Raw genomic sequence first — 27,961 nt, forward strand, 5'->3', positions numbered from 1 at the left:
AAAAGGAAGGTGAGGAAAGGGAGGGAAGGAGGAGAGTGGGAAAGGGAGATTAAGGAAGGGAAGGGAAAAGGAAGGTGAGGAAAGGGAGGGAAGGAGGAGAGTGGGAAAGGGATATTAAGGTAGGGAAGGGAGGAGGAGGAGGATGGAAGGAGGGTGAAGGGAAGGAGGTATGGAATGGGAGAGTAAGGTAGGGAAGGGAGGAGGAGGAGGAGGATGGAAGGAGGGTGAAGGGAAGGAGGTATGGAATGGGAGGGAGGAAGCATTGACGGAGAGGGAAATAGGATAGGGAAAAAGGAGGAAAAAAATATAAAGGAGATAAGAAGGGAAAAGAGGGAGATGGTAAAAAAAGGAGAAAAGCGACAAAAAGGGAGAGAAGGAAAAGGGAAAAAAGGGCGGGAATAGAAAAAAAATACGGTTAGTTTTATTATATACCTTTCCATTCATTCTTTAACTTATACAACTTTTATTTGCTGATTTATTTACCTCATTTACTTACCTCTACATCTATTCTATGCATGTGTGTTTGTAATTTCTTCCTATTCATCAGTGTTAATATACCTGGCAATCAATTCATGTTACCTGACCATCAATCAATTTATGTTACCTGCCAATTAATTAACATGTTACCTAGCGATCAGTTCATTTTACCTGACCATCAATCAATTTATGTTACCTGCCAATCAATTAATGTGTTACCTGGCAATCAGTTCACGTTACCTGGCCACCAATCAGCGTCACCTGGCAATCACTCAATCCGTAATCTACTTCTAGCTGTATCATTTTATTCATAGCAACGGAGGCAACTTGAAAGGGCGAAACGGAAAGAAAGAAACAGAGAAAATATATCCCGAAAATACACGGAACCAGAAAACAGGAGACGCCAAGAAAACCGTAACCTGGAAAAAAACACACAGCGCAAACAGGATATATACAAAGGGAACGAAAAACAACAACGAGAAACAAAAACCACAAACAGGAAACAAAAAAACAACAACCAAAAAACACGCGACAGGTAAGCCCGAGAAAAACAGCGCAAACAGGATATATACAAACGAGACGAAAAACAACAACAGAAGAAACAAAAACCACAAACAGGAAACAAAAAAATAACCAAAAAACACGCGACAGGTAAGCCCGTCTGAGCGAGCGTGCCTCACCTTGGGCGTCCAGTGCGCGGTGATGGCGGCGGGCGAGGTTGGCGAGAGGCTGATGGGCACGGCGCTGGCCAGGCTCTCGGGCGTGAGGTGCGTCACTTCCACCGTCACGTTGGCCGGCACGTCCCTCTGGCCCCAGCGGCGGTCACTCACCAGGAAGTGCAGCTCGTACCTGGGGGGACGAGGGGGGGTTAGGGGGGTTAGGGAGAGATCCAGTGGAGCTCCAGGGGGCATGGGCCAAGCAAGAATGGCGCCACTGAAAAACACTTGACCGGTACGGGTTGAGGCCGACCAACACGCCTCACCAGCGGTTCCCAAAATTTCCAGGCCATGCACCACCTTCCAGGCTGTGACCGAGTTCACGCACCCCCGCTAAGATTCAAGCAGTACTAACTTTTTACGAATTTTGTGCTCGCAAAGTGTGAGGCTCTGAGGGATGGCTATCAAAACTGAACGAAAATGTACCTGGGGGGATGGATGAATGTGTCTGAGTAAGTTTCAAACAAAGAAAAGACAACTCCGCTGAAGCATACACCATACGTTAGTTTTAAAACAGTGTCAGTTAATGATGTGTTTGAAACTTTAATGAGACATAAAATCCGCCATTACATATTTTTTTTCTTATGCACCCCCAGTGATCAGCTCACGCACCCCCAGGAGTGCGCGCACCACACTTTCGGAACCGCTGGGCTACACCATGAAAGCCGACCAGCGTTATGAGTCAAATGTGAAAAAAAAAAAAAAAAAAAAATCTTCATCCTTCACTACTGTCTATTTTTTCTTCAGCCTTTCCAAATGAATGTAACTGAGCATCCTCCCCTTCTTCCTTCTCCTCTGTAATCTTCTTTTTCTACCCTCCTCCTCCTCCACTACTACCTCTTCCTTCCTCCTTCTTCCTCTCCTAACAACTGACCACCACTTTTTGGCGTAACCTCCTCGGCTCCCATCTCTCCTCCCTCTCCCCACTCTCTCTCCCACTCCCCCACACTCAAAACCTCTCCCCCGACTTCCGTGACTCCCCTTCCCTCCCACTCTCCCTAACTCCCCACCTCTACCTCCGTCACACTCTTCGCCACTTCCTCCTCCCACTCCCCAACACTCTACTCTTTCTCCCCACCATATCCCTCCTTCTCCCCCCCCCCCCCCCACTCACCTCCTCTCCCTGAGCTGCGCCGAGCCGTAAATCTCCCCGGTGTCTTGGTTGAGGGTGAAGAGGGGGTGCGCCGCGCCCCCCCAGCGGAACATCTTGTCCCCCAGGTCCCAGTCGTCGGGGTCGTTCACATACACTCTCCCCAGGGCCACGTCTGCTCCCCCGCCCTGGGTTTGGGAGGGGGTGGGGTGTGGGGGTGGAGAGGGTGGGTGTGGAAGGAAGGGGGTGGGGGTAAAGAGTGGGGAGGGGTGAAAACATGGGAATTGGGGTGATGGAGGGGGTAGGAGTGAATAGGGGGTGGAGAGGGTGGATGTGGAAGGAATGGGGTGGGTGTGAATAGTGGGGAGGGGTGAAAACAGGGGAATTGGGGTGATGGAGGGGGTAGGAGTGAGTAGGGGGTGGGGGTGGGAGTTGGAGGTGAAGGAATTATCAAGGCAGGGAGGTGAGGTAGGAGTGTTGGGGTGAGAGAGGAGAGGGGGATGGGTAGGACGGTAGGAAGGGGTGAAGGAGGAGTTAGAGGGAGTTAGAGTAAGAGAAGGAAGAGGAGGATGATGCAAAAAGAGAGTTATAAGTTGGGATTACAAGACACTTTCGTTTCTCACATCAACTATTTCTAAAGGTCAAAGAGGAGGTCAGTCGGGTTCTAATGAGTGTTTCCTTAGGTTCACGGTACAGAAGAAGGGTCAAGCTAACACCAGGGTCATAAAACTACTCCTGGAAATGCCAAAGAGAGGGTCAGCCGGGTTCTAATGAGTGTTTCCTTAGGTTCACGGTACAGAAGAAGGGTCAAACTAACACCAGGGTCATAAAACTACTACTGGAAATGCCAAAGAGAGGGTCAGCCGGGTTCTAATGAGTGTTTCCTTAGGTTCACGGTACAGAAGAAGGGTCAAACTACCACCAGGGTCATAAAACTACTACTGGAAATGCCCACAACTCCTACGAAAGCTTTGTCAAATATGTGTTCTTGGGCGGCGAAATGTCTTATAATACGACCTTAGTGTCATGATGAATATGTAATTATGTAAAAAATAAATTACCCCCCCCCCGTACCTGTCACTTCATTAACCTTATCGTGACCTTGAAACCTTTACCCTCACTTCACTTCACTTCCACCTCCCTCTAGTTAACCAGACCCATTAAACTCCCCTCATTCTCTTCCCTACTCCCCAACTGCCCCTTCCCCCATCACTTAACTTTCCCCCTATCACTTCCCCTCTCTCCCTCTCTTTCTCCCCAGCACCCCAATCTTCCCCCACCACTTCCCCTTTCCCTTATCACCTCCCCTTCCTTCCTCCTCTTCCCCAACACCCCAACCCGTCCCCATCACTTCTCTCTCCCCCCTATCACTTCCCCTCTCTCCCTCTCTTTCTCCCCAGCACCCCAATCTTCCCCCACCACTTCCCCTTTCCCTTATCACTTCCACTTCCTTCTTCCTCTTCCCCAACCCCCCAACCATCCCCCACCACTTCCCCTTTCCCTTATCACCTCCCCTTCCTTCTTCCTCTTCCCCAACACCCCAAACCTTCCCCCACCCCTTTACTAATCCCCCTTATCCCTTCCCCTTCCTCTATCACCTCCTCCTCCTTCCTCCTCTTCCCATACCTCCCAACCTCTCCCCACACTTAACCCTTACTATACCCCCCCTTTCCCCACTTCCCCCCTTACCTGCACCTTCCAGAGTCGTACCACCTTCGCCCCGGGCTTCATAGGGTTGTCGTTCACGTCACCCACAACCACCACCACCGGGTACGCCGCCCCCCGCCCCCCCGCGTCGCTCACCACCACCTCCACCACCACCTCCGCCGCCGCCTCACGATCCAGCGGCGCCAGGCTCCACACCTCGGCTCCCCCGCGCCCACTGGCCAGCTCTGGGGGGGGGGGGGAGAAAGGGGTTAGTGGGGGGTATGAAGTGGGTGAGGGGAGGGAAGAAAGGGTGAACATGAGAGGGTGAGAAAGGGGAGGGGAGGGGAAGAAAAGGGTGAGGAGGTTATGGAGAGGAGGGGGTGAGAAGAGAGAAGAAAGGGGTTAAAAAGGGGAGGTAGAGAGGGGGTGAGGGAGTGAGGAAAGGGTGAAGATGGGGAAGAAAGGGGTGAAAAGGAAAGGACAAACTGGGGAGGAGGGTGAAAGGGAAAGAAAGGGGTAAGAAGGGAAAGAAAAGGTTAGAGAAGAGGGGGATTATGGGGAGAGGAAGGGGTAGAGGAGGAAGAAAGGGGCTGAAAGGGGAGGTTATGAAATGCGTGAGGTCGAACTGGGAGAGGGAAGAGAGACATGAACTGGGGAGATTGATTTGGGGGAGGTTACGATTTAAAAGGGGGTGAGGTCGGGTCCGGGTCACACTCACCTTTCCTCATCTTCAAGGTCACCGCCTGGGTCACGTGACTGGGGTTCGCGGGGGAGAGCTCGAAGGTGAAGGGGGGGCCGTGACCGAACTGCCAGAGGTCATCATCCGTCGCCTGTAGGACCCCCAGGAGACTAGCGGGGGCGCCCTCCTGCACGAAGAGGCGAGTGGGGGGCAGGAGGCGGGGGGGCGAGTCATTCACATCGGACACAGTGATGGTCAGGGTGGAGGTGGAGGTGAGGGGGGGCTGCCCTGTGTCCACCGCTATCACCCTCCCCACCCCCACCGCACCCCCTTCCGCCTCCCTGTCCAGCCCCCTCCAGAGTCTCACGCCCCCCTCCTCGTCGACTCGTAGCGCCCCCCACCCCCCCGTCACATGGTACGTCACCCCCTGCCTCCCGGCCTGTTAGGGGGAGAAGGGGAAAGGGGGTTATTGATGGGGGGGAAGTGGGGAGATGTGTATGGGGGAAGGGGGGTTGTGGAGGGGAGAAAGTGATGGGGTGGAAAGAGGGGAGGGGAACGGAATATTTGGTGGGTAGAAAGGAGGGTCAGTGATGGAGTTGGAAAAGGGGGGTTAGGGGTGATTAAGGGGAGGGGGAAAGGGAGGGTTGTGGAGGGGAGAAAGGGGGTTTAGTGATGGGGTTGGAAAAGGGGGGGTTAGGGGTGATTACAGGGAGGGGGGGGATGGAAGGGTTGTGATGAGGTGGAAGAGGGTGGTTGGGGTGAAAAGGGGGGGGGGTTGTGTGGGGGGAGAAAGGGGTTAATGGGGAAGGGATGGAAGGGGAATTGTTATTATTATCGTCCACTATCTCCTCCTCCTCCTCCGACTCCTCCTCCTCCTCCTCCTCCTCCTCCTCTTCCTCCTCCGCCTCCTCCTCCTCTTCTTATAGCCTTGTTTTCTTTCGTTTCTCGTCTTCTTTCATCTAATTTTACCTTCCTCCTCTTCCTCCTCCTCCTTCTTCCTTTTCTTTCTCCTCCTTCTCCATAAATTATCTTGTTTTCCTCGTCTCGTTTTCGTTCTTCTTTTCATCTAATTTCAACTTCTCGTCCTCCTCCTCCTCCTCCTCCGCCGGCGCCTCCGCCGCCTTCCGTCCGTTCTTTTCTTTCTTGTCCGCCGCCTTCTCATCTTGTTTTCGTTCTTTTTTTAACCTAATTTTAACTTCTTCCATTCTATCATCTCCTCCTCCTCCTCCTCCTCCTCCTCCTCCTCCTCCTCCTCTTTATTTATTCCTCCTCCTCCTTCATTTGTTTTTGTACCTCTTCTTTTAACTAATTTCATCCTCTACGTCCACTACCTCTTCTTCGTCTTCCTCCTCTTCCTCTTTACCTTCTTCCTCTTTCTTCTCCTCTTGTTTCTGTACCTCTTAACTAATTTCACTTTCCATCTTCACTACCTCTTCCTCTTTCTTATTCTCGTCTTCCTCCCCTTCATCTTCTTCCTCCTAATCTTCCACTGCAATCTCCTCCTCGTCATCTTCCCCTTCTTCTTCCTCCTCCTCCTCCCCTTCTTCCTCATCCTCGTACACCTCCCTTTCTTCCTCTTCCTCCTCCCCTTCTTCTTCTTCTCCTTCCTCTTCCTCCTCCTCTCCTTCATCCACACTCTCGTCCTCCTCCCTTTCCTCCTCCTCCTCATTCTCCTCCCCTTCTTCCTCATCCTCGTCCTCCTCCCTTCCTTCCTCCTCCTCCTCCCCTTCTTCTTCTTCTCCTTCCTCTTCCTCCTCCTCTCCTTCATCCACATTCTCGTCCTCCTCCCTTTCCTCCTCATCCTCATTCTCCTCCTCTTCTTCGTTTTCCTCCTCCTCCTCCTCCTCCTCCTCCTCCTCCACACACTCACCATGTCAGGGTCGGAGGCGGGCAGGGAGGTGAGGAGGGTGCCCGGCGCGGCGTCCTCGCTCACCGTGACGTGGGCGTGCGGGCGGGAGAACACGGGCGGGTTGTCGTTCAGGTCCCGCAGGCGCACCTCCACCCAGCCCGTGTCGGTGTGGCGGGAGTCCCCCCAACCCCCGCGGCCCTGGGGGAGGCGGGGGAAGAAGGGGAAGGGGTTAGAATGGAGGTAGGGGAGGTGTGAGGGTGTCGATGGAAACAGTAACAAACACAAACACAACCTAATCTAACCAAACCTAACTTTACCTAACCTAACTTTACCTAACCTAACTTTACCTAACCTAACCTTACCTAACTTAACTTTACCTAACCTAACTTTACCTAACCTAACCTTACCTAACCTAACTTTACCTAACCTAACTTTACCTAACCTAACCTTACCTAACCTAACTTTACCTAAACTAACCTTACCTAACCTAACCTTACCTTACCTAACCTTACCTAACCTTACCTTACCTTACCTAACTTTACCTAACCTTACCTAACCTAAACTAACCTTACCTTAGCTAACCTTACCTTACCTAACCTAGCCTAAACTTACCTAACCTTACCTAACCTAACCTAACCTTACTTTACCTAACCTTACCTTACTTAACCTAACCTTACCTAACCTAAACTAACCTAACCTTAACTAACCTAACCTAACCTAGCCCAAGACTAGAAAGCATACTAAACTACCCTTACCTAACCTAACCCAAGACTAGAAAGCATACTAAAGGATCGGGTGAGTTTGGTTCAGTTTGCCTTAAAATTTGCCGGTATTTTGGGGTGTAGTGTTTAAGGGGTGACAATTTTATCTTACAGTATGCAATTTTAGGGAGATGGATATTGCTGTAATGTTCTCTACGGGTTGGTTTATCTGTACGAGAGGCGAAGTATTTTAATGGGTGACTTACATATTCTCACAGTGGACATTCTCTAAATAAGGATACACTATAACATTCGGCTCTGCCTTATCGATATAGAAAACGAAGCATCTTAATGGTTGCCTAATACATTTTGACAGCCTATACATTTAAGTCTACGGAGATACACGTAATAATTTCAGTGACTAATACATTTCAACAGATTACATTTAAGATAACATAATCATACTTTTACCGTTCTTTAGGGCATTCTATGGGGTGGGGAAACACAACACCTAGTCCATTCACCCCCAATCCACTCATCCACCAACCCCTTACTCCCTAATCCACACATCCCCCAGTCCACTCACTCCCCAATCCACTCATCCCCCAGACCACTCACCCCCCAATCCACTCATCCCCCAGTCCACTTACCCCGCAATCCACTCTTCCACCATCCCCTTACTCCCCAATCCACTCATCCTCCAGTCCACTCACCCCGCAATTCACTCATCCACCAGACCACTCACCCCCCAATCCACTCATCCACCAGCCCCTTACTCCCCAATCCACACATCCCCCAGTCCACTCACTCCCCAATCCACTCATCCACCAGCCTCTTACTCCTCAATCCACTCATCCCTCAGACCACTCACCCCCAATCCACTCATCCACCAGCCCCTTACTCCTCAATCCACTCATCCACCAGCCCCTTACTCCCTAATCCACACATCCTCCAGACCACTCACCCCGCAATCCACTCATCCACCAGCCCCTTACTCCTCAATCCACTCATCCCCCAGACCACTCACCCCGCAATCCACTCACCCACCAGCCCCTTACTCCCCAATCCACACATCCCCCAGTCCACTCACCCCGCAATCCACTCATCCACCAGCCCCTTACTCCTCAATCCACTCATCCCCCAGTCCACTCACCCCCAATCCACTCATCCACCAGCCCCTTACTCCTCAATCCATAGATGCCCTAGTCCACTCACCCCCAATCCACTCATCCACCAGCCCCTTACTCCTCAATCCATTCATCCCCCAGACCACTCACCCCCCAATCCACTCATCCACCAGCCCCTTCTCCTCAAACCATTCATCCCCCAGTCCACTCACCCCCCAATCCACTCATCCACCAGCCCCTTACTCCCCAATCCACTCATCCCCCAGACCACTCACCCCGCAATCCACTCATCCACCAGACCACTCACCCCAATCCACTCATCCCCAGACCACTCAACCCGCAATCCACTCATCCACCAGCCCCTTACTCCCCAATCCACTCATCCCCCAGACCACTCACCCCGCAATCCACTCATCCACCAGCCTCTTACTTCCTAATCCACACATCCCCAGACCACTCACCACCCAATCCACTCACCACCCAATCCACTCACCACCCAGTCCACTCACCACCCAATCCACTCATCCCCCAATCCACTCCTCCCCCAATCCACTCCTCCCCCAATCCACTCACCACCCAATCCACTCCCCCCCAAGTCCACTCACCCCCCAATCCACTCGCCCCCCCCCCGTCAACTCACCCGGTCCGTCACCTGCACCATGAACCTGAAGCCCCGCCGCTGCGCCTCGTCTTCGTAGTCCAGAGTCTTCAGCGCGTGGAGGTGCCCCGCCGTGCCCACCGTGCGGACCCCGAAATGCTGCCACCCCCACCCGCTGGCCTCCACCACCTGCCGGGGAGGGGGAAAAGTAGTGGTGGTGGTGGTGGTAATAGTAAAAGTAGTATTAGTAGTGGTAACAGTTTTAGTAGTAACAACACCATTAATAACACCACATAACTACAGCACGACCTGGGTGTTCATGGCGACGATCGGGGTGTGCTCCTCGTCATGCCAGTAAGGCGACAACCGCGACCACATCTACGACACCCCGATAGTTTGCACGAAAACCCCGATCGTTTCCACTAAAAAAATGGTCGTCTGCACTAAAATGTTTATCGTTTCCATCAAAGCCCCGATCGTTTCCACTAAAAAAATGGTCGTCTGCACTAAAATGTTTATCGTTTCCATCAAAGCCCCGATCGTTTCCACTAAAAAAATGGTCGTCTGCACTAAAATGTTTATCGTTTCCATCAAAGCCCCGATCGTTTCCACTAAAAAAATGGTCGTCTGCACTAAAATGTTTATCGTTTCCATCAAAGCCCCGATCGTTTCCACTAAAAAAATGGTCGTCTCCACTAAAATGTTTATCGTTTCCATCAAAGCCCCGATCGTTTCCACTAAAAAAATGGTCGTCTGCACTAAAATGTTTATCGTTTCCATCAAAGCCCCGATCGTTTCCACTAAAAAAATGGTCGTCTCCACTAAAATGTTTATCGTTTCCATCAAAGCCCCGATCGTTTCCACTAAAAAAATGATCGTCTGCACTAAAATGTTTATCGTTTCCATCAAAGCCCCGATCGTTTCCACTAAAAAAATGGTCGTCTGCACTAAAATGTTTATCGTTTCCATCAAAGCCCCGATCGTTTCCACTAAAAAAATGATCGTCTCCACTAAAATGTTTATCGTTTCCATCAAAGCCCCGATCGTTTCCTTTTCCCCCTCCCCCCCTCCCTCATCCCTTAATAGAAGTTAGGCGTCTTTTCACCCCAAACCCCCGACGTATAATGAAACACAACAATTATACTCTAAAATAAAACGCTGCTCCATAACTAAACCTTATGAATGATCCTTGCCGTATGATATCAGTAGTTACCCCCTTCTCCCCCCCTCCCCTCCCCTCCCCGCCGCTCACCCTGTAGTAGAAGTAGTTGGCCGTGTCCCTGTCCGTGGCCGTGATCTGCAGCAGCGTCAGGTTGGTGTCGGGGGGAGCGGCGCCGCCCGTCTCGTCCACCTCCACGGCCCACAGGTGACGACTCAGGCGGGGGGCGTTGTCGTTGACGTCCGCTAGTCGCACTACAACCGTCCCCGTGCCTGCGGTGGTGATGGTGAGAAAAAAAGTTAGTGATGATGGTAATAGTGGTGTGGTAGTGGTGATGATAGTAGTAATAATAGTAGTAGTAATGGTAGTGGTGGTTATGGTAGAGTGAAGTGAAATGTGAAAAGTGATGATAGTTGTAGTGGTGATATGGTGATGGTGGTGGTGAGGGTAGGTGTGTGTAGGGGGAAAGGGGAGGAAGGGGAAGGAAGGGGAATGTATGAGGTTGAGAAACTGGAGAGGGGAAGAGGGAATGTGAGGGGGAAGTATAGGAGAGGGGGGAGGGCAGAGGTGAAGAGGGGAAGAGGAAGAGGAGGAGGAGGAGGAGGAGGAGGAGGAGGAGGAGGAGGAGGAGGAGGAGGAAGAGGAGGAGGAGGAAGAGGAGGAGGAAGAGGAGGTGATGAATGGTTTAATGCTTCTAGAAATATTTATAAGTGTTAGAAAAGTGCAACTACTACTACTACTACTACTACCACTACTACTACTACTATTACTACCACTACTATTACTACTACTACTACTATTACTACTACTACTACTACTACTATTACTACTACTACTACTACTACTACTACTACTACCAAATAAAATAGAAAAACTCTCGAAATTTACATAACTGTCCTTTAAACTCAAACTTTCGCCTCAATAAGAAAAAAAAAATGTTAGGGATGAAAATAAATATGAAAAAAAATGTGATCGGCCGGTCAACTTATGGCATCAGCAGAGGAAAAAAAAAAAAAAAAAGAGGCAAAAAACCAGAAAATGACGTCACGAGGATGAGGGAAGATGATTGGCTGTTGGGAAAGTGTTGCCAAATGTGGTTAGTTTATTTATTTTTTGTGATTTTTTTTTATATATTTAAAAAAAAATTGTATGTTTTAATTTTTCTTCTCTCTTTTTTCTTTTTATTCTTTTTTTCTTTCTCTCCCTTTCGATTTCATTTTCTTTCTTATAATTTTCTTTTTTTTTCTTTTTATTCCTATTTCCTTTTTTTCTTATTTTATGGTATCCGTTATTTTCTCTCTCTCTCTCTCTCTCTCTCTCTCTCTCTCTCTCTCTCTCTCTCTCTCTCTCTCTCTCGTTTTTATGCTCTTGTTTTGTCTAATTTTTGTTTTTTCTCTTTTTCCCTCTTTATCCCAATTTCTTATATTCCTTATCTCCTTTAATCCATTATTTCCTCTCCCATTAGCAAAGTTTAGCTAATGGAGAACACGAATGGCAGAAGTTGTCTAAAGTACCTTCTCTACTGCTCTCTCTCTCTCTCTCTCTCTAATCCTACCTGTTATACCTGTTACCTGTTCACTTTTCTTTCCTCTTCTTTTTCCTTTCCTTTCCTCTCCTTCTTATCTATACTTCCCCTCTTTACCTTCCTCTTCCCATCCCTTCCCTATCTTTCTCACCTGGCCTTCTTTCCTTCCTCTTCCCTTTCTTTATTTTTCTTACCTGGCTTTCTTTCCTTTCTCTTCCCTTCCCTTACCTGTTTTTCTCACCTGCTTATCTTACCCTTTCCCTTCCCTCCCTTTCCTACTTTGCTTCCCTCCCTTTTTTGTCTTTTCCTTCCCTACTCTCACCTGTCCTTACCCTCGTTTCTTACCTGGTATCTACACACCTTGATTTAACCCTTTCTCCTCCTTTTCCTTACCTGTTTTCTTACCCTTTTCCTTCCCTTACTTGCCTACGCACTTTTCTGTTTCTTATTTATTTACCTATTTAATTTATACACCTAATTTGATATATCCTTATTTTTCCTTATTTTCTTGATCTGTTTGTTTACTTATTCAATTTTCTTCTTCACTTTCTTAATCAATCTGTTTACCTGTTCAATTCATACACTTCAGTTGATCCTTCCTTCTCTCCACACCTCAAAAAGTTAATTATCTTACCTTCCTTCCTAATCACTATAATCTAGACCTTTTTCTTTCCATACTTTCTGATTACAACATTTCTTTTCGCACTCTTTAACGAATTACACTTCTTTCCACCGTTACAAGTTACCGGTCTACTTAATTACCTCCACCTATTAACCTGTTCTACCTGTTGACTCACCTTTCCATCCCACCTAAGTCCACCTGCCCATTTAAACCACCAGAATTAACCACCTTATTTACCTGTCTTTCATACATTTACACCTGTCCGCTCCACTACGTTCATACCTGTTAAATACTCTCAATTATCCACCCGAACTCTCAGCTTTCAGTTTACCTCTCCACTTAAACTCTCCTTAATTAACCTTCTCATCCACCTATTAACACACCTTCGAATCCACTTCCATCCACTTGGCCACTCATATCACCCCTAAATAACTACTTTATTCATCTATACATCCCCTTTAAGCCCCCTTCCATTCACCTACCCACTCAAATCACCCTTAATTATCCACTTTATCCATCTATACATCCCCCTTTCAGCCCCCTTCCATCCACCTGCCCACTCAAATCACCCTTAATTATCCACTTATCCATCAATACATCTCCCTTTCAGCCCCCTTCCATCCACCTGCCCACTCAAATCACCCTTAATTATCCACTTATCCATCAATACATCTCCCTTTCAGCCCCCTTCCATCCACCTGCCCACTCAAATAACCCTTAATTATCCACTTATCCATCAATACATCTCCCTTTCAGCCCCCTTCCATCCACCTACCCACTCAAATCACCCTTAATTATCCACTTATCCATCAATACATCTCCCTTTCAGCCCCCTTCAATCCACCTGCCCACTCAAATCACCCTTAATTAACCACTTTATCCATCTATACATCTCCCTTTCAGCCCCATTCAATCCACCTGCCCACTCAAATCACCCTTAATTAACCCCTTTATCCATCTATACATCCCCCTTTCAGCCCCCTTTCATCTACCTGCCTACTCAAATCACCCTTAATTAACCCCTTTATCCACCTTCGAATCCACCTCCATCCACGTTGCCCCTCAAATCACCCTTAATTAATCACTTTAACCATCTATACATCTCCTTTTCAGCCCCCTTCCATCCACCAGCCCACTCAAATCACCTTTAACTAACCCCTCATCCACCTGTCCACCCACCTTTCAGTCCACCTGCCCAATTAGACCACCTCTAATTACTCCCCTCCTCTACCTGTCACCCACCTGTCCACCCACCTCTCAGTCCACCTCTATCTACCTGTCCACTTGAATCACCTCTAATTAACCCCCTTCTCCACCTGTCACCCACCTGCCCACCCACCTGTCAGTCCACCTCTATCTACCTGTCCACTTGAACCACCTCTAATTACTCCCCTTCTCCACCTGTCACCCACCTGTCAGTCTACCTCTATCTACCTGTCCACTTGAACCACCTCTAATTACTCCCCTCCTCCACCTGTCACCCACCTGTCAGTCCACCTCTATCTACCTGTCCACTTGAATCACCTCATATTAACCTCCTCCTCCACCTGTCACCCACCTGTCCACCCACCTCTCAGTCCACCTCTATCTACCTGTCCACTTGAATCACCTCTAATTAACCCCCTTCTCCACCTGTCACCCACCTGTCAGCCCGCCGCCGTCCTGGGCCACCACCTGCACCTCGTACTCGGGCGTGGTCTCCCGGTCGAGGCAGCAGATGGCGGTGTGCAGCAGGCCGGTGTGCGGGTGGATGCGGAAGATGGCCTCGCCCGTCCGCTCGTCCAGCACATTCTTCTGGATTCTGTAGGTGATGATGGCGTTGCTCCCCTCCGCCTGGTCGTCAGCATCCCACGCCCACACCACGCCCGCGGAGAGATCTGGGAGGGAAGGGAGTGAATGAGAGGGGAGATTGAAGAAGAAGGATATATCAATTTAGGTGTATAAATTAAATAGGTAAATAAATAAGGAACAGAAAAGTGCATAGGCAAAGAATGGAAGGGAAAGGGAAGAAAAAAATAAGTAGGGAAAGGGTAGAGAAGGGGTCAAATCAAGGTGTGTAGATACCAGGTAAGAAACGAAGGTAAGAAGGGCAGATGATGAAGGGGACGGTGGATGAGAGGGGGAGAAAGGATGGATGGTAAGTTTAAAGGGGGAATAGAAGAGGGCGGTTATATGGGGAAAAGGGGGTAAGGTGTGTGTTAGGAAGAGGGTGAGATAGGGGGAAGGTGTGTGTGTGTGTGGCGGGGGGGGGAAGTAGAAGTGGAGGTAAGGGTAAGAGGTAAAGGATAAGGAGGTTAAGGGGAAAGGGGGGTAAGGGTCGTGTTTTATGAGGTATTTGGTAAAATAAGGGTAAGGGGGAAGAGGTAAATAGGGAGGGATGGGGAGGTAAGGGTATTGGGGAGTGAATAAAAAGGATGTTTAAGGGGAAATGGGGGAGTAAGGGTTGTGTTGGGGATGGTGGGGGGAAGAAGGTAGAGGGAGGGGTGGGGAGTGGGAAGGGGCGGGGGAGGGGGGGAGGGGAGGAAGAGGAGAAGACAAGAAAAATATGATGTTTTTTTCATGTCTCTCTCTCTCTCTCTCTCTCTCTCTCTCTCTCTCTCTCTCTCTCTCTCTCTCTCTCACGCACACACACATACATACATACACACGCACACACATTTTTCCCTCACATTCCCAAGGTTACATTCATTACTTTTTCTTCTTTTTTTTTTTTAGTTTCCCTCCAAGTCAGTCAGTCTATTTATGTCCTCGTATTTATGTCCTTGTTTTTTCCTTTTCTTTCCCTTTTACAGAGTTTTTTCCTCGTATCGCATCTTTTTTTTATGGGTGGCTTACGTCTTGCGAGTTAGCGAGGACCAGGGATGCGAGGGAGAAGGAGGAAAAAAATAAGGGAGAGGAAGGAGAAAAATAAGGGAGAGGAAGGAGGAAATAAATAAGGTAGAGGAAGGAGGAAAGAAATAAGGGAGAGGAAGGAGGAAAACAATAAGGGAGAGGAAGGAGGAAGAAAATCAGGAAGAGGAAGGAGGAAAAAAATAAGGGAGAGGAAGGAGAAAAATAAGGGAGAGGAAGGAGAAAAATAAGGGAGAGGAGGGAGGAAAAAAATAAGGGAGAGGAAGGAGGAAAAAAATAAGGGAGAGGAAGGAGGAAAGAAATAAGGGAGAGGAAGAAGGAAAAAAATCAGGGAGAGGAAGGAGGAAAGAAATAAGGGAGAGGAAGGAGGAAAAAAATAAGGGAGAGGAAGGAGGAAAGAAATAAGGGAGAGGAAGAAGGAAAAAAATCAGGGAGAGGAAGGAGGAAAAAAATCAGGGAGAGGAAGGAGGAAATAAATAAGGGAGAGGAAGGAGGAAAAAAATAAGGGAGAGGAAGGAGGAAAAAAATCAGGGAGAGGAAGGAGGAAAAAATAAGGGAGAGGAAGGAGGAAAAAAATAAGGGAGAGGAAGGAGGAAAAATATCAGGGAGAGGAAGGAGGAAAGAAATAAGGGAGAGGAAGAAGGAAAAAAAAATCAGGGAGAGGAAGGAGGAAAAAATAAGGGAGAGGAGGGAGGAAAAAATCAGGAGAGGAAGGAGGAAAAATAAGGGAGAGGAAGGAGGAAAAATCAGGAGAGGAAGGAGGAAAAATAAGGGAGAGGAAGGAGGAAAGAAATAAGGGAGAGGAGGGAGGAAAAAAATAAGGGAGAGGAAGGAGGAAAAAAATAAGGGTGAGGAAGGAGGAAAAAAATCAGGGAGAGGAAGGAGGAAAAAAATAAGGGAGAGGAAGGAGGAAAAAAATAAGGGAGAGGAAGGAGGAAAAAATAAGGGAGAGGAAGGAGGAAAAAAATAAGGGAGAGGAAGGAGGAAAAAAATCAGGGAGAGAAAAAAAATGAAGGGGAGGGAAAAAATTGAAGGGAAAAGAAAAAAAATGGGAAAGGAGGGAAAAAAGTGAGGGAAAGGGGGGGGGGGAAAGATGAGAAGAGAGAGATTCGTGTGAAAAGAGAGAGAGGAAGAAGGAAAAAAATAAGGGAGAGGAAAAAAATGAAGGGAAGGGAGGAAAGGAGGGAAAAATGAGGGGAGGTGGGGTGAAAGGTGAGAAGGGAAATGAAGGAAAAGGAAAGGAGGGGAAAAGTTTGGGAAAGGGGGGAGGAAGAAGGTGAGGAGAGGGAAAAAAATGGAAAAAGGGATAAGTGAGGGGAAGGTTGGAGGGGGAAATAAAGGAAGCAAATAGGAAAAAATGAGGAAATGAGAGGAAAAGTGAAATGAAGGAAAACAAGAAAAGTGAAGGAAAGAAAAAAAGAGGAAAAAGGGAGTAGGAAGAAATGAAAGGAGGAGGATAGGATAAAGTGTGAGGGGAAAGAGGGGAAAGAAAGTAAAGAGTAAGAGGAAGACAAAATAGTGAGGGAGGAAAAAAAGAGGAAAAGAGGGGAAAAATGGGTAAGAAAGTAAAAAGTAAGAGGGAAAAGAAAATAGTGATGGAGGAAAAAAAGAGGAAATGAGGGGAAAAAAGGGTAAGAAAGTAAAGACTAAGAGGGAAGACAAAATGATGAGGGAGGAAAAAAAGAGGAAAAGAGGGGAGAGAGGGGGAAGAAAGTAAAGAGTAAGAGGGAAGGAAGAAAATAGTGAGGGAGGAAAAAAAGAGGAAAAGAGGGGAAAAGAGGGAAGAAAGTAAGGAGTAGGAGAGAAGAGAAAATGATGAGGGAGGAAAAAAAGAGGAAAAGAGGGGAAAGAGGGGGAAGATAGTAAAGAGTAAGAGGGAAGAGAAAATGATGAGGGAGGAAAAAAAGAGGAAAAGAGGGGAAAGAGGGGGAAAGAGGGAAAAGAAAATAGTGAGGAGGAAAAAGAGGAAAAGAGGGAAAGAGGGGAAGAAAGTAGAGTAAGAGGATAAGAAAATAGTGAGGAGGAAAAAGAGGAAAAGAGGGGAAAGAGCGGGAAGAAAGTAACGAGTAAGAGGGAAGACAAAATAGTGAGGGAGGAAAAAAAGAGGACAAGAGGGAAAGAGGGGAAGAAAAGAGTAAGAGGGAAGGAAGAAAATAGTGAGGGAGGAAAAAAAGAGGAAAAGAGGGGAAAGGGGGGAAAGAAAGTAAAGAGTAAGAGGAAGAAAGGAAGAGGGAGGAAAAAAAGAGGAAAAGAGGGGAAAGAGGGGGAAGAAAGTAAATAGAAAGAGAGAAGAAAGAAAACAGTGAGGAGGAAAAAGAGGAAAAGAGGGGAAAGGGGGGATGAAAGTAGAGTAAGAGGGAAGACAAAATGATGGAGGAAAAAAGAGGAAAAAGAGGGGAAAGAGGGGGAAGAAAGTAAAGAGTAAGAGGGAAGACAAAATAGTGAGGGAGGAAAAAAAGAGGAAAAGAGGGGAAAGAGGGGAAGGAAGAAAAATAATGAGTTAAGAAAAAAGAGGAAAAGAGGGGAAAAGGGAAAGAAAAGTGAGTAGCGATGAAGGAGGAAAGTGAGGGGAGAGGAAAATAAGGCAACAGAATATGAAAAGAAGGAAAACAAGTAAAAAAAAGGAAAACTGGAAAAGAAACAGAGAAGACAAAGTTTGGGGAAAAGAATAGAAAATAAAAAAAAATAGGATAAGAAAAAGTTTGAGGAAAGGAAAAGAAATATAGGAAATAAAAATAAATAAAAGGGAAAAAATTGAAGGAAACGAAAAAAAGGAAAAGGAAAAATAACAGGATGAAAAAAAGTTAAAGGAAAGAAATATAAAAAAAAATGAGGAAAGAAAAAAAATAGAGGAAAAAAAAATTGAGAAAAAAAAAATAGGAAAGCAAAAAAAGTTAACGATAAGAAAAAGAAAACAAGAAAAGGAAAAAAAATGAGGGAAAAAAATGAGGGAAAAAAAAGAGGGAAAAAAAGAGGAAATAAAGTGAGCTAGTTCTCTTTCATGTAGCCAACGAAGACGACTTGGCTGGCTGTAAACACGTGATCCGATGTGAAAGGGGGCGGGGGGGAGGGAGGGGGGAGGGGAGAGAGGTGGGGGAAGGGAAGGGGAAGGGAAAGGAAGGAAGGAAGGTTGACAGGTTAGAACGAGGGGAATAGAAGAGGAGGAGGAGGAGGAGGAGGAGGAGGGTACGGAGAAAACTGTAAATTGTGAAGGGAAATGCGTGAGAGAGAGAGAGAGAGAGAGAGAGAGAGAGAGAGAGAGAGAGAGAGAGAGAGAGAGAGAGAGAGAGAGAGAGAGAGAGAGAGAGAGAGAGAGAGAGAGAGAGAGAGAGAGAGAGAGAGAGAGAGAGAGAGAGAGAGACAGAGAGAGAGAGAGAGAGAGAGAGAGAGAGAGAGAGAGAGAGAGAGAGAGAGAGAGAGAGAGAGAGAGAGAGAGAGAGACAAAAAATGGAAAAGAGGAAATACCGATTATACCGTCTCTCTCTCTCTCTCTCTCTCCCCCCCCAGTGCAAATATTCCACGATTTATGCAAAGAGGATATGAAGTCGTGGATCAGACGAACGCTTAAATTAGTCACCGCTGGAAGGGAAACCAAGACGAAGAAAACGGGTTATGCGTCATAGAAAATGGGAGAATAAAGAGGAAATTTAAAAAGAGTGGATGTTTGACTTGGGGACGAGGAGGAGGAGGAAGGAAGAAGAAGAAGAAGAAGAAGAAGAAGGAGAAGAAGGAGAAGAAGAAGAAGAAGAAGATAAAGAAGAAAGAAAAAGAACTCAATGGGTCGGGTCGAATAACTTTAAATCTTACAAATATCTTTAATTTTTGTCCAACTCTATTTTCTTTTACTCTCAACTTCTTGTCTTTTGGGGGATAAAATCTACATAAACCTTGCATTCATTACCACTAATACTCTCTCTCTCTCTCTCTCTCTCTCTCTCGTACTTACTGATCGGGCCGTTCTCTTGCACTTCGCCGTACATGGTAGTGTTAGGGAAGACTGGGGCGTTATCGTTGACGTCTTGTACCACCACCTTCACCACAGTCTCCGCCACATGCACCTCCTCCCGTCTCATCTCCGCGATCATCTCCCCTATCCTCCTCCTCCACTCTAACTCACTTCTTATCTCCTCCTCATCCTCCACTTCATTATCCTTCTCGTTGTTCATGCGCTTCACATTACCATCGTCCTCCCTCGTATCTTCGTTTTCTTTCACGTTCTCGTTTTCTCCGCGTATAGAAAACGTGTCGTAGGTGTCGCAGCGCCCGTTCATGGCTTTGTATCTCCGTACATACATTTCATCGTCTTCCAATGGCTTCCTGCTCGTGCGTGTGTCTCTTTTTCTTCTGGGGGAGGCAGCGTGGGTGTGGGTGTGCGTGGGTGTGGGGCCGTGGGTGTGGGCGTGATGGGTGGGTCGGTAGTGTTGGTGGTTGTGGTTATAGTCGAATTCACTCCTCGTTTTCTTTTGCGGTTTCCTGTTTCCCGTTTTCTCATTCCTCAACACTGGTGGCAGCGGTGGGATATTTTCCAGCCCTACGTTACAGCCTGTCTTCCTCCTCTCGCTCCTTTGTCTTGCTTTATCTACTTCTATTCCCCCTTTTCCTCCTTCCTCCTCTTCGCCCCCGCCGCTGGACCGTCTCGCGAAAGAGTGGAGAAGGAGCGAGTTTCTGTATCTATTACGTGCCAACTTTGCACTGCGACCCGATAATGGCGGAGTTACGAGGCACGAGGGGTGATGGCCGTGGGGGGGGACCCGTGCACCGCCGCCGATTCTCCTCCTACTCTTGGTCCCGTTTGTAGGAGGGAAATGAGGCTCCGCGCGGCTCAAAGAATGGTCGTGATGGAGGTTTAGTTCGTCCACGGGTCTCTTTGCCTTGTATAAGTCCTCGCTGGGTGGTTGTTTACGCTTCATGTGGTTTGTCTGTCTTGTTTGCCTCGTCTGTCTTGTTTGCCTTCTCAGGGGGATGTATTTGGTGCGTGGTCTCCCCCAGGGGTTGAAAGGGGCCTCTCTCAGCCTCCTTCCCCCTGTCGCTACGCCGGCTTCCAGTCCCTCGGCTTTCACTCGAGTGGGGATATTTTTTGACACCCTGGCGGATTCTCTTCTCATTTCCTGCTTATCTCTTTTTATTTCCTGTTTAGCGCCTCTTCCTTTTATCGCGTCGTCCTTGGTGCTCCTGTACGTCTTCTCCCTTGTCTTCCTCTTCGTCGCCCTGCGGTTGTTGGGCATAAAGTCTCCTCCTCTCTTCCTCTTCCTCTGCAGCCTCGTCGTTCCCCCATCAGCCCGAGTTGTTGTTGTTCTTTGTCGTTGCGCACCATCTATGAAACCCATCGGAAACTCTGGCCTCCCTTCACTTCTTCCTCCTCCTCCTCCTCCTACGCCTCCTACGCCTCCTGGTCCTACTCCCTCCTGCATCCTAGGGGAGTTACGGGTGCCTGCTTCCTGTCTCTCCTCCTTTCCCTCCGCATCTCCCTCGCGGATGGAAGAAAACACAGAACTCTGGAGGGAATTTTCAAGGGGCACAATTTTTGATGTCTCGTCGCCACCCCACGTGAAATACACCCCTGGGAACAGAACCCCTTGCCTCCCCTGACCTCTTGGCCCCTCCTGCACCTCCCCCATAGGTTCGAAGTGCGGGGGGTCCTGGGGAGGGGGCGGGGGGCGTGGGTGGGGGGCGGAGCGGGGGCGGTGGCGGGAGGCTCGGTCGGCGGCTGCGATAAGTGAGGGTGAGACTCGCTGGCCGTCTCTCACCTGCACCTTGATCTGCCACTCCGCGCGTCCGTCAGGTGGGTCTCTGTCCACGGCCTGGCGGGGGGAAGATGAGAGTGAGTGAGGAAGGTGAGGAAGATGAGAGAGGGTGAGGAAGGTGAGTAAGATGAGAGGTGAGGGAGGTGATAAAGATGAGACGTAAGAGAGGAAGATGAAGAATGAGAGTAAGACAATGGTAGAGGAAAAAGAAAGTGAGATTAAGCAAAGTTAGAGGTTAGGGGGAAGGGTGAAGAAGAAGGAAGAGGTGAAGGATGAAGGTGAAGAATGAAAATGAGGAAAGTTAGAGGTGAGGAAGATGAATAATAATGAATGAGAAAGGAAAAGGAAGTGTAGTGAGGTTATGTTATGTTAAGAAGAAGAGAAAGAGGGTGAGAAGAGAAGAGAGGAAGAAGTAAGAGAAAAATGAGAGGTGAGGAAAGAAGAGGATTTAAGTTAGTGATACGAAAGGACAAAAAAAAAGTAGATGAATGAATTGAGTTGAAAGTGAGGTTAAGTTATGTAAGGAATAAGGAAGAAGAGAAAGAGGATGAGAAGAGAATATAGGAAGTAAGAAAAATGAGAGGTGAGGAAAGAAGAAGATTTAAGTTAGTGATGAGAAAGGACAAAAAAAAAAGTAGATGAATGAATTGCGTTGAAAGTGAGGTAAAGTTAGGATAAGTTAGTATGAAGGTGAGGGAGGAGGAGGATCAAGTGAGAAGTAGATGGGAGGGGAGGGTGAGGAAGGGGAAAGGCGAGGGATGTTAAGAGGTGAGGAAGGAAAATGAGAAAAGTTAGAGGTGAAAAAGATGGACAAACAAAAACAAAATCAATAAAACTTGAAAATGAGGTAAAGTTGGAGCTGGGGTGAAAGAGAAAGGTGAGGAAAATGAGAGATGTGAGAAGAAGGTGAGGAGGAAAATGAAAAAAAAGTTAGAGGTGAGAATGATAGCAAGAAGAGGAATGAATAAATACTGAATGTGAGGTCTTAAGTTAAGGTAAAAGAGAAAGGTAAGGAAAATGAGAGATGTGAGAAGAAGGTGAGGGAGGAAAAATGAAAAAAAAAATGGAGATGAGAATGATAGCAAGAAGAGGAATGAATAAATATTGAATGTGAGGTCTTAAGTTTGGTTTTAGATGAAGGAGGAAAGTGAAAAGCAGGTGAGAAGGAAAGGTGAGGAAGGTGATGAAGATGAGAGGTGAGAAAGTAAAATCAGGTAAGTTAGAGATGAAAAAGATGAACAAAGAAAGATAGAGGGATGAATAGAGTTAAAAATGAGGTCTTAAATTAGGTTAAAGCTGAGTGAGGAACAGATATGCGAGGAATGAATAGATATTGAATGTGAGGAAAGAAAGTAAGGAAGTAAAATGAGAAAAGTAAGAGGAGAGAAAGATGGCCATTAAAGTTAGAGGAATGAGAAGAGTTGTAAGTGAAGTTATGTTAGGTTAGAGGTGAACGAGGAAGGTGAAAAGAAGAGAGGTGAGAGAGGAGAGTGACGAAGGAAAAAAAGAAAAGTTAGGAGGTGAGAAAAAAAAGGTCATCATAGGTAGAGGAATGAGAGAAAAAAGGTCATTAAAGGTAGAGGAATGAGTAGAGTTGGAAGTGAAGTTACGTTAGGTTAGCGGTGAACGAGGAAGGTGAAAAGATGATAGGTGAGAGAGGAAAGTGACGAAGGGAAAAAAGGAAAGTTAGGAGATGAGAAAAAAGGTCTTAAAGGTAGAGGAATGAGTACAGTTGAAAGTGAAGTTAAGTTAGGTTAGAGGTGAACGAGGAAGGTGAAAAGAAGAGAGGTGAGAGACGAAAATGACGGAGGAAAAAAAGAAAACTTAGGAGGTGAGAAAAAAGGTCAGTAAAGGTAGAGGAATGAGAAGAGTTGTAAGTGAAGTTAAGTTAGATTATGGGTGAACGAGGAAGGTGAAAAGATGATAGGTGAGAAAGGAAGTGAAGAAGGAAAAAAAGAAAAGTTAGGAGGTGAGAAAAAAGGTCTTTAAAGTTTGAGGAATGAGTAGAGTTGAAAGTGAAGTTAAGTTAGGTTAGCGGTGAACGAGGAAGGTGAAAAGATGATAGGTGAAGGAGGAAAGAAACGAAGGAAAATCAGGAAAACTAGGAGGTGAGACAGAGATAGAAAATAAGAAGTAGAGAAATTAAGTATGTAAGGTTAGAGAGGAAGGTGATAAAAAAGTAAAGGAAGATGATGAAAGTGATATATAAACAAACGAAGGTGAGGAAAGTGATAAACAGACGGAGAATGCTTGAAAAAGGATAAAACAAGGAGGTGACACAGAGATGGAAAATTAGAAGTAGAGAAATGAAATAGGTTAGCGAGGAAGGTGGATAACATGTAAAGGAAGATGATGAAAGTGATAAATAAACAAACGAAGGTGAGGAAAGTGATAAACAGACGGAAAATGCTTGAAAAGGGTAGAACAAAAGGAGCAAAGTGAAAATAGAAAGGAAAATTAGAAGTAGAGAAATGAGATAGGTGAGCGAGGAAGGTGATAAACATGTAAAGGAAGATGATGAAAGTGATATATAAACAAACGAAGGTGAGGAAAGTGATAAACAGACAGAAAATGCTTGAAAAAGGTAGAACAAAATGAGCAAAGTGAAAATAGAAAGGAAAATGAGAAGTAGGGAAATGAAATAGGTTAGCGAGGAAGGTGATAAACATGTAAAGGAAGATGATGAAAGTGATATATAAACAAACGAAGGTGAGGAAAGTGATAAACAGACGGAAAATGCTTGAAAAGGGTAGAACAAAAGGAGCAAACTGAAAATAGAAAGGAAAATGGGTGATAAATAGGTTGATGAAGATGAGGAATGGAAAGGGAAGTTCAAATTTACCATAAAGAAAAAGAAAGATGAAGAAGACGTGATGAAGAAAATGAGACTATGACAAGTGAGGAAGAAAGTGACGTTAACGAAGAAATGAGATGAATAGAGGAAGAAGGTAACAGTGTGATGAAGATGAAGAAAACTGGAATAAGTTGACAAGAAAAGAAAGTAAGAAAGATAAAAACACAGAAAATAATAAATGAAATAATGTGACCAGAGAGGAATAAAGAGGTTTGTAAGAGAAGTGATGTTTGGAAATGGGAAACTTTAATAAAAAAAAGCTGATATGAAGTGACCAGAAAAAGAGAGGAGGAAATTAGGAAGCGAAGTGATGTCTGAAAAGTAGTTTGATAGAATATTAAAAAACAAACAAAAGAAAGTGAATAAGCAGTTAGAAGTGATTTGGAAGAGGGAAATTAATAAAAAAAGAAAGACAGTTGAAGAAAAAGGTGATGTTTTGAGATGAGAACGTTTGATATAATTAATGAAGAAAAATGAATATGACAAAAAAGATAGGAATTAATTATGAAGAGAGGTGGTTTAAAAAAAAGAGAAAGAAAAAGAAGGAAAAGTTTAACGAGAGAGAGAGAGAGAGAGAGAGAGAGAGAGAGAGAGAGAGAGAGAGAGAGAGAGAGAGAGAGAGAGAGAGAGAGAGAGAGAGAGAGAGAGAGATTAGAAAGATGGATGACGTCTGAAATGAAAAAAGTTTGATGAGAAAACAAATAAAACTGAAAGAATGTGTCCAGAAGAGAGGAAGAAATTAGAAAGAAGAAAGATGTTTGGAAGAAAAAAGGAAGAAAGAAACAAGAAAAAGGGAAGCCTGAAAAATGTGAGGAGGCCAAAGAACATGGAAAAAATTAGAAAAAAGAAAAGAAAAGTAATCTGTGGAAGAAAAGAAAAAAAACACGAAAAAATGAAACCAAAAAAATATGTGATGGTAAAAAGATGAAGAAAAAAAATAACAGAAAAAAAAGTGAGGCTTGGAAAAAAAAGGAATAAAACAAAAAATAAAAACTTGAAACAGAAAATGACAGAAAAGTAATATTTGAAAGGAAAGGTAAAAAAAAACCCACGAAAAAAGGAAAGCAAAAAATTATGTGATGGTAAAAAGAGGAAAAAAATAATAGAGAGAAAAGTGAGGCTTGGAAAAAAAGGTAAAAAAACACAAAAATAAAAACGAAACAGAAAATGACAGAAAAGTAATATTTGAAAGGTATAAAAAACACGAAAAAAGGAAAGCAAAAAATTATGTGATGGTAAAAAGAGGAAAAAAATAATAGAGAGAAAAGTGAGGCTTGGAAAAAAAGGTAAAAAAACACAAAAATAAAAACGAAACAGAAAATGACAGAAAAGTAATATTTGAAAGGTATAAAAAACACGAAAAAAGGAAAGCAAAAAATTATGTGATGGTAAAAAAAGGAAAAAAATAATAGAGAAAAGTGAGGTTTAAAAAAAAAATAGATAAAAACACACAAAAAATAAAAACTTGAAACAAAATGACAGACACAAACCGACGAATGAGAATAAGAATATGAACGAGGAGAAGAAGAAGAAGAAAAAAGGAAATACAGCTCAGAGGGAAGAAAGTTACCAAAGAAGAGAAGGAATACACAAGAGGAAGAAGAAATAAAGATAAAGAAAAGAAAGTCGTGAAACTACAAAGGATGAAGAGAACTTGTAAGATAATTAAGTTGAGCTCCGGGCCAAGATAAGAAAGTGGAAATTAGAACGAAACGCAAAGACGAAGAAGGAAAAGAAAACGAAATGCGGAATTGCAACCAAAGAGAGACGAAGAGAATAATAATAATAAGAAGAAGAGAAAAAAAAAGAGAAGTGTATTAACCGAAAAGAAAAACAAGGAGGAAGAAGTTGATGAAGGAAGAATAGGAAGAGAAGAGAAGGAAGAATAAAGAAAATAAATTAGGAAGAGACGGAGACAAAAAAAAAAGAAAAAAAAAAAAAAAACTGGAGTGGAATTACCCAAAAAAAGGAGGATAAGAAGAAGAGGAAGAAGGAGAAGGAGGAGGAGGAGGAGGAAGAAGTTAATGAAGATGGAAGAAATGGAAATGAAGAAGAAAAAGAAAAACAAAACAAAAACAAAAACAAAAAAGGACGATAAAGTTAAAGAAAAAAAGAAAAAGTGGAATTGCAACAAAAATGAGATAAGAAGAAGGGAGAGGTTGATGATGAAGAGGGAATAAGAGGAAACGGATAAAAAAAGGAAAAAAAGAAAATGGGACGGAAGGAAAAGTTGAAGAAAGAAGAGAAAGAGAATTACCAGAAAAAAGAAATATGATGAAGAAGGGGAAGAGGTTGATGAAGAGAGAATACAAATAAAAAAAACAGGAAAAAAAAAGAAAATGATAAGGGTACGAAAAGTTGAAGAAAGAAAGAAAGAAAGAAAAGTGAAATTATGACAAAACAAACAAACAGATACGAAGAAGGAAGAGGTAGATGAAGAGGAAATAAGTGGAGAAGAATAAGAAATAAGAAAAGAGAAAAAAACAAATTAGGGCGTAACGCAGAAAGGAAGAAAGAATAAAAGAATTGGATTAACAACAAAAGAGAGATAAGAAGGAGGAGAAGAAGAAGATGAAGGAGACTGGTGGAAAAAGGAAGTGTGAGGAAAGGAATGGAAAATAAAACAGGAAAAAATGCAGAGAAGAAGAAGAAAGATGAAGATAGAAAAGATAATTGAAAATACGGCAAATAAAAAAAAGATAAAAAGAAGAAGGAGGAGAAGGAAGTTGAAGAGGAAATGAATAAACAAAAAACAGGAAAAAGAAAAAATAAATAAATAAAGAAAGAAGTGTACAAAAAAAAAAAAATGAGGGGGAGGTTGTCCAAAAAAAAAAAAAAAAAAGAAAAAGAAATTAGGGAAAGACGAAAGGATGAAGAAGAAAAACCAAGTGGAGTTACCAGAAAACGAAGATAGGAAGAAGAAGAAGAAGAAGAAGAAGAAGAAGAAGAAGAAGAAGAGAAAAAAAAGACGGAGAAGGAAGAGGAGGAAGAGGTTAATGAAGAAGGAACAAGAGGAAACAAGTAAAAAAAATGAAAAATAAAAACCGAAAAAGGATGAAACAAAGTCGAAGAGAGAAAAAAAAACATTGCGTGGAATTATAACAAAGAGAGCAATGAGAAGAAGGGGAAGGTTGATGAAGAGAGAATAAGAGAAAAGTTTAAAAACAAAAAAAATGATAAATAAAAAATCAATTAGGAAGAGACGAAAAGTTGAAGAAAGAAAAAAAAAAGAGAAATTACAAGAAAAAGAAAAGACGAAAAAGGAGAAGGAGGAGGAGGAGGAGGCGGTTGATGAAGATGGAATAAGAGAAAACGAAAAAAAAAAATACAGGAAAGAGAAAAAAAAAAATGTGGAGACGAAAAATTGGAGTAAAGAAAAAAAAGGAAGAGAACTTACCAGAAAAAAAGATAAGAAGAAAAATAAAAGAAGAAGGAAGTTGGTGAAGAGAAAATGAAAGAAAAAACAGAAAAAAAGAAAAAAAATAAAACGAAACTAAAAACTGCAGAGAAAGGGAATAAAAAAAAAAAAAGACTGGAAGAAGAAAGAGGAAGAGGAGGTTAGTGAGGATGGAATGAGAGGAAACGGATTGGAATGATTGGAATGATTGGAAGGATTGGAATGATTGGAAGGATTGGAAGAATTGTAAGGATTGTAAGGATTGTAAGGATTGGAAGAATTGTAAGGATTGTAAGGATTGTAAGGATTGGAAGAATTGGAAGGATTGGAAGGATTGGAAGAATAGGAAGAATTGGAAGAATTGGAAGAATTGGAAGAATTGGAATGATTGGAAGAATTGGAATGATTGGAAGAATTGGAAGAATTGGAAGAATTGGAATGATTGGAAGAATTGGAATGATTGGAAGAATTGGAAGAATTGGAAGAATTGGAATGATTGGAAGAATTGGAATGATTGGAAGAATTGGAAGAATTGGAAGGATTGGAAGAATTGGAAGGATTGGAAGAATTGGAAGAATTGGAAGGATTGGAAGAATTGGAAGAATTGGAAGGATTGGAAGAATTGGAAGAATTGGAAGAATTGGAAGAATTGGAAGGATTGGAAGAATTGGAAGAATTGGAAGAATTGGAAGGATTGGAAGAATTGGAAGAATTGGAAGGATTGGAAGGATTGGAAGAATTGGAAGAATTGGAAGGATTGGAAGAATTGGAAGAATTGGAAGAATTGGAAGGATTGGAAGAATTGGAAGAATTGGAAGAATTGGAAGAATTGGAAGAATTGGAAGGATTGGAAGAATTGGAAGAATTGGAAGAATTGGAAGGATTGGAAGAATTGGAAGGATTGGAAGAATTGGAAGAATTGGAAG

At 44.5% G+C, this 27,961-nt stretch overlaps 1 protein-coding gene across 1 annotated transcript in view; it reads right to left on the reverse strand.

The window, feature by feature from the left end:
• The window catches only part of LOC126991521 (putative neural-cadherin 2), a 54,638-nt gene that overhangs the window by 17,895 nt on the left and 8,782 nt on the right, over window positions 1-27,961 (reverse strand). The window contains 9 exon segments of the mRNA XM_050850267.1: window positions 1,158-1,326; window positions 2,308-2,471; window positions 3,973-4,175; window positions 4,649-5,048; window positions 6,480-6,656; window positions 8,927-9,073; window positions 10,137-10,315; window positions 13,834-14,067; window positions 18,987-20,841. Coding sequence (XP_050706224.1) covers window positions 1,158-1,326; window positions 2,308-2,471; window positions 3,973-4,175; window positions 4,649-5,048; window positions 6,480-6,656; window positions 8,927-9,073; window positions 10,137-10,315; window positions 13,834-14,067; window positions 18,987-20,658 — 3,345 coding nt within the window. The 5' untranslated portion in view covers window positions 20,659-20,841.

This window comes from Eriocheir sinensis, unplaced genomic scaffold (assembly GCF_024679095.1).
Source record: "Eriocheir sinensis breed Jianghai 21 unplaced genomic scaffold, ASM2467909v1 Scaffold297, whole genome shotgun sequence".
Lineage (NCBI taxonomy): Eukaryota > Metazoa > Arthropoda > Malacostraca > Decapoda > Varunidae > Eriocheir > Eriocheir sinensis.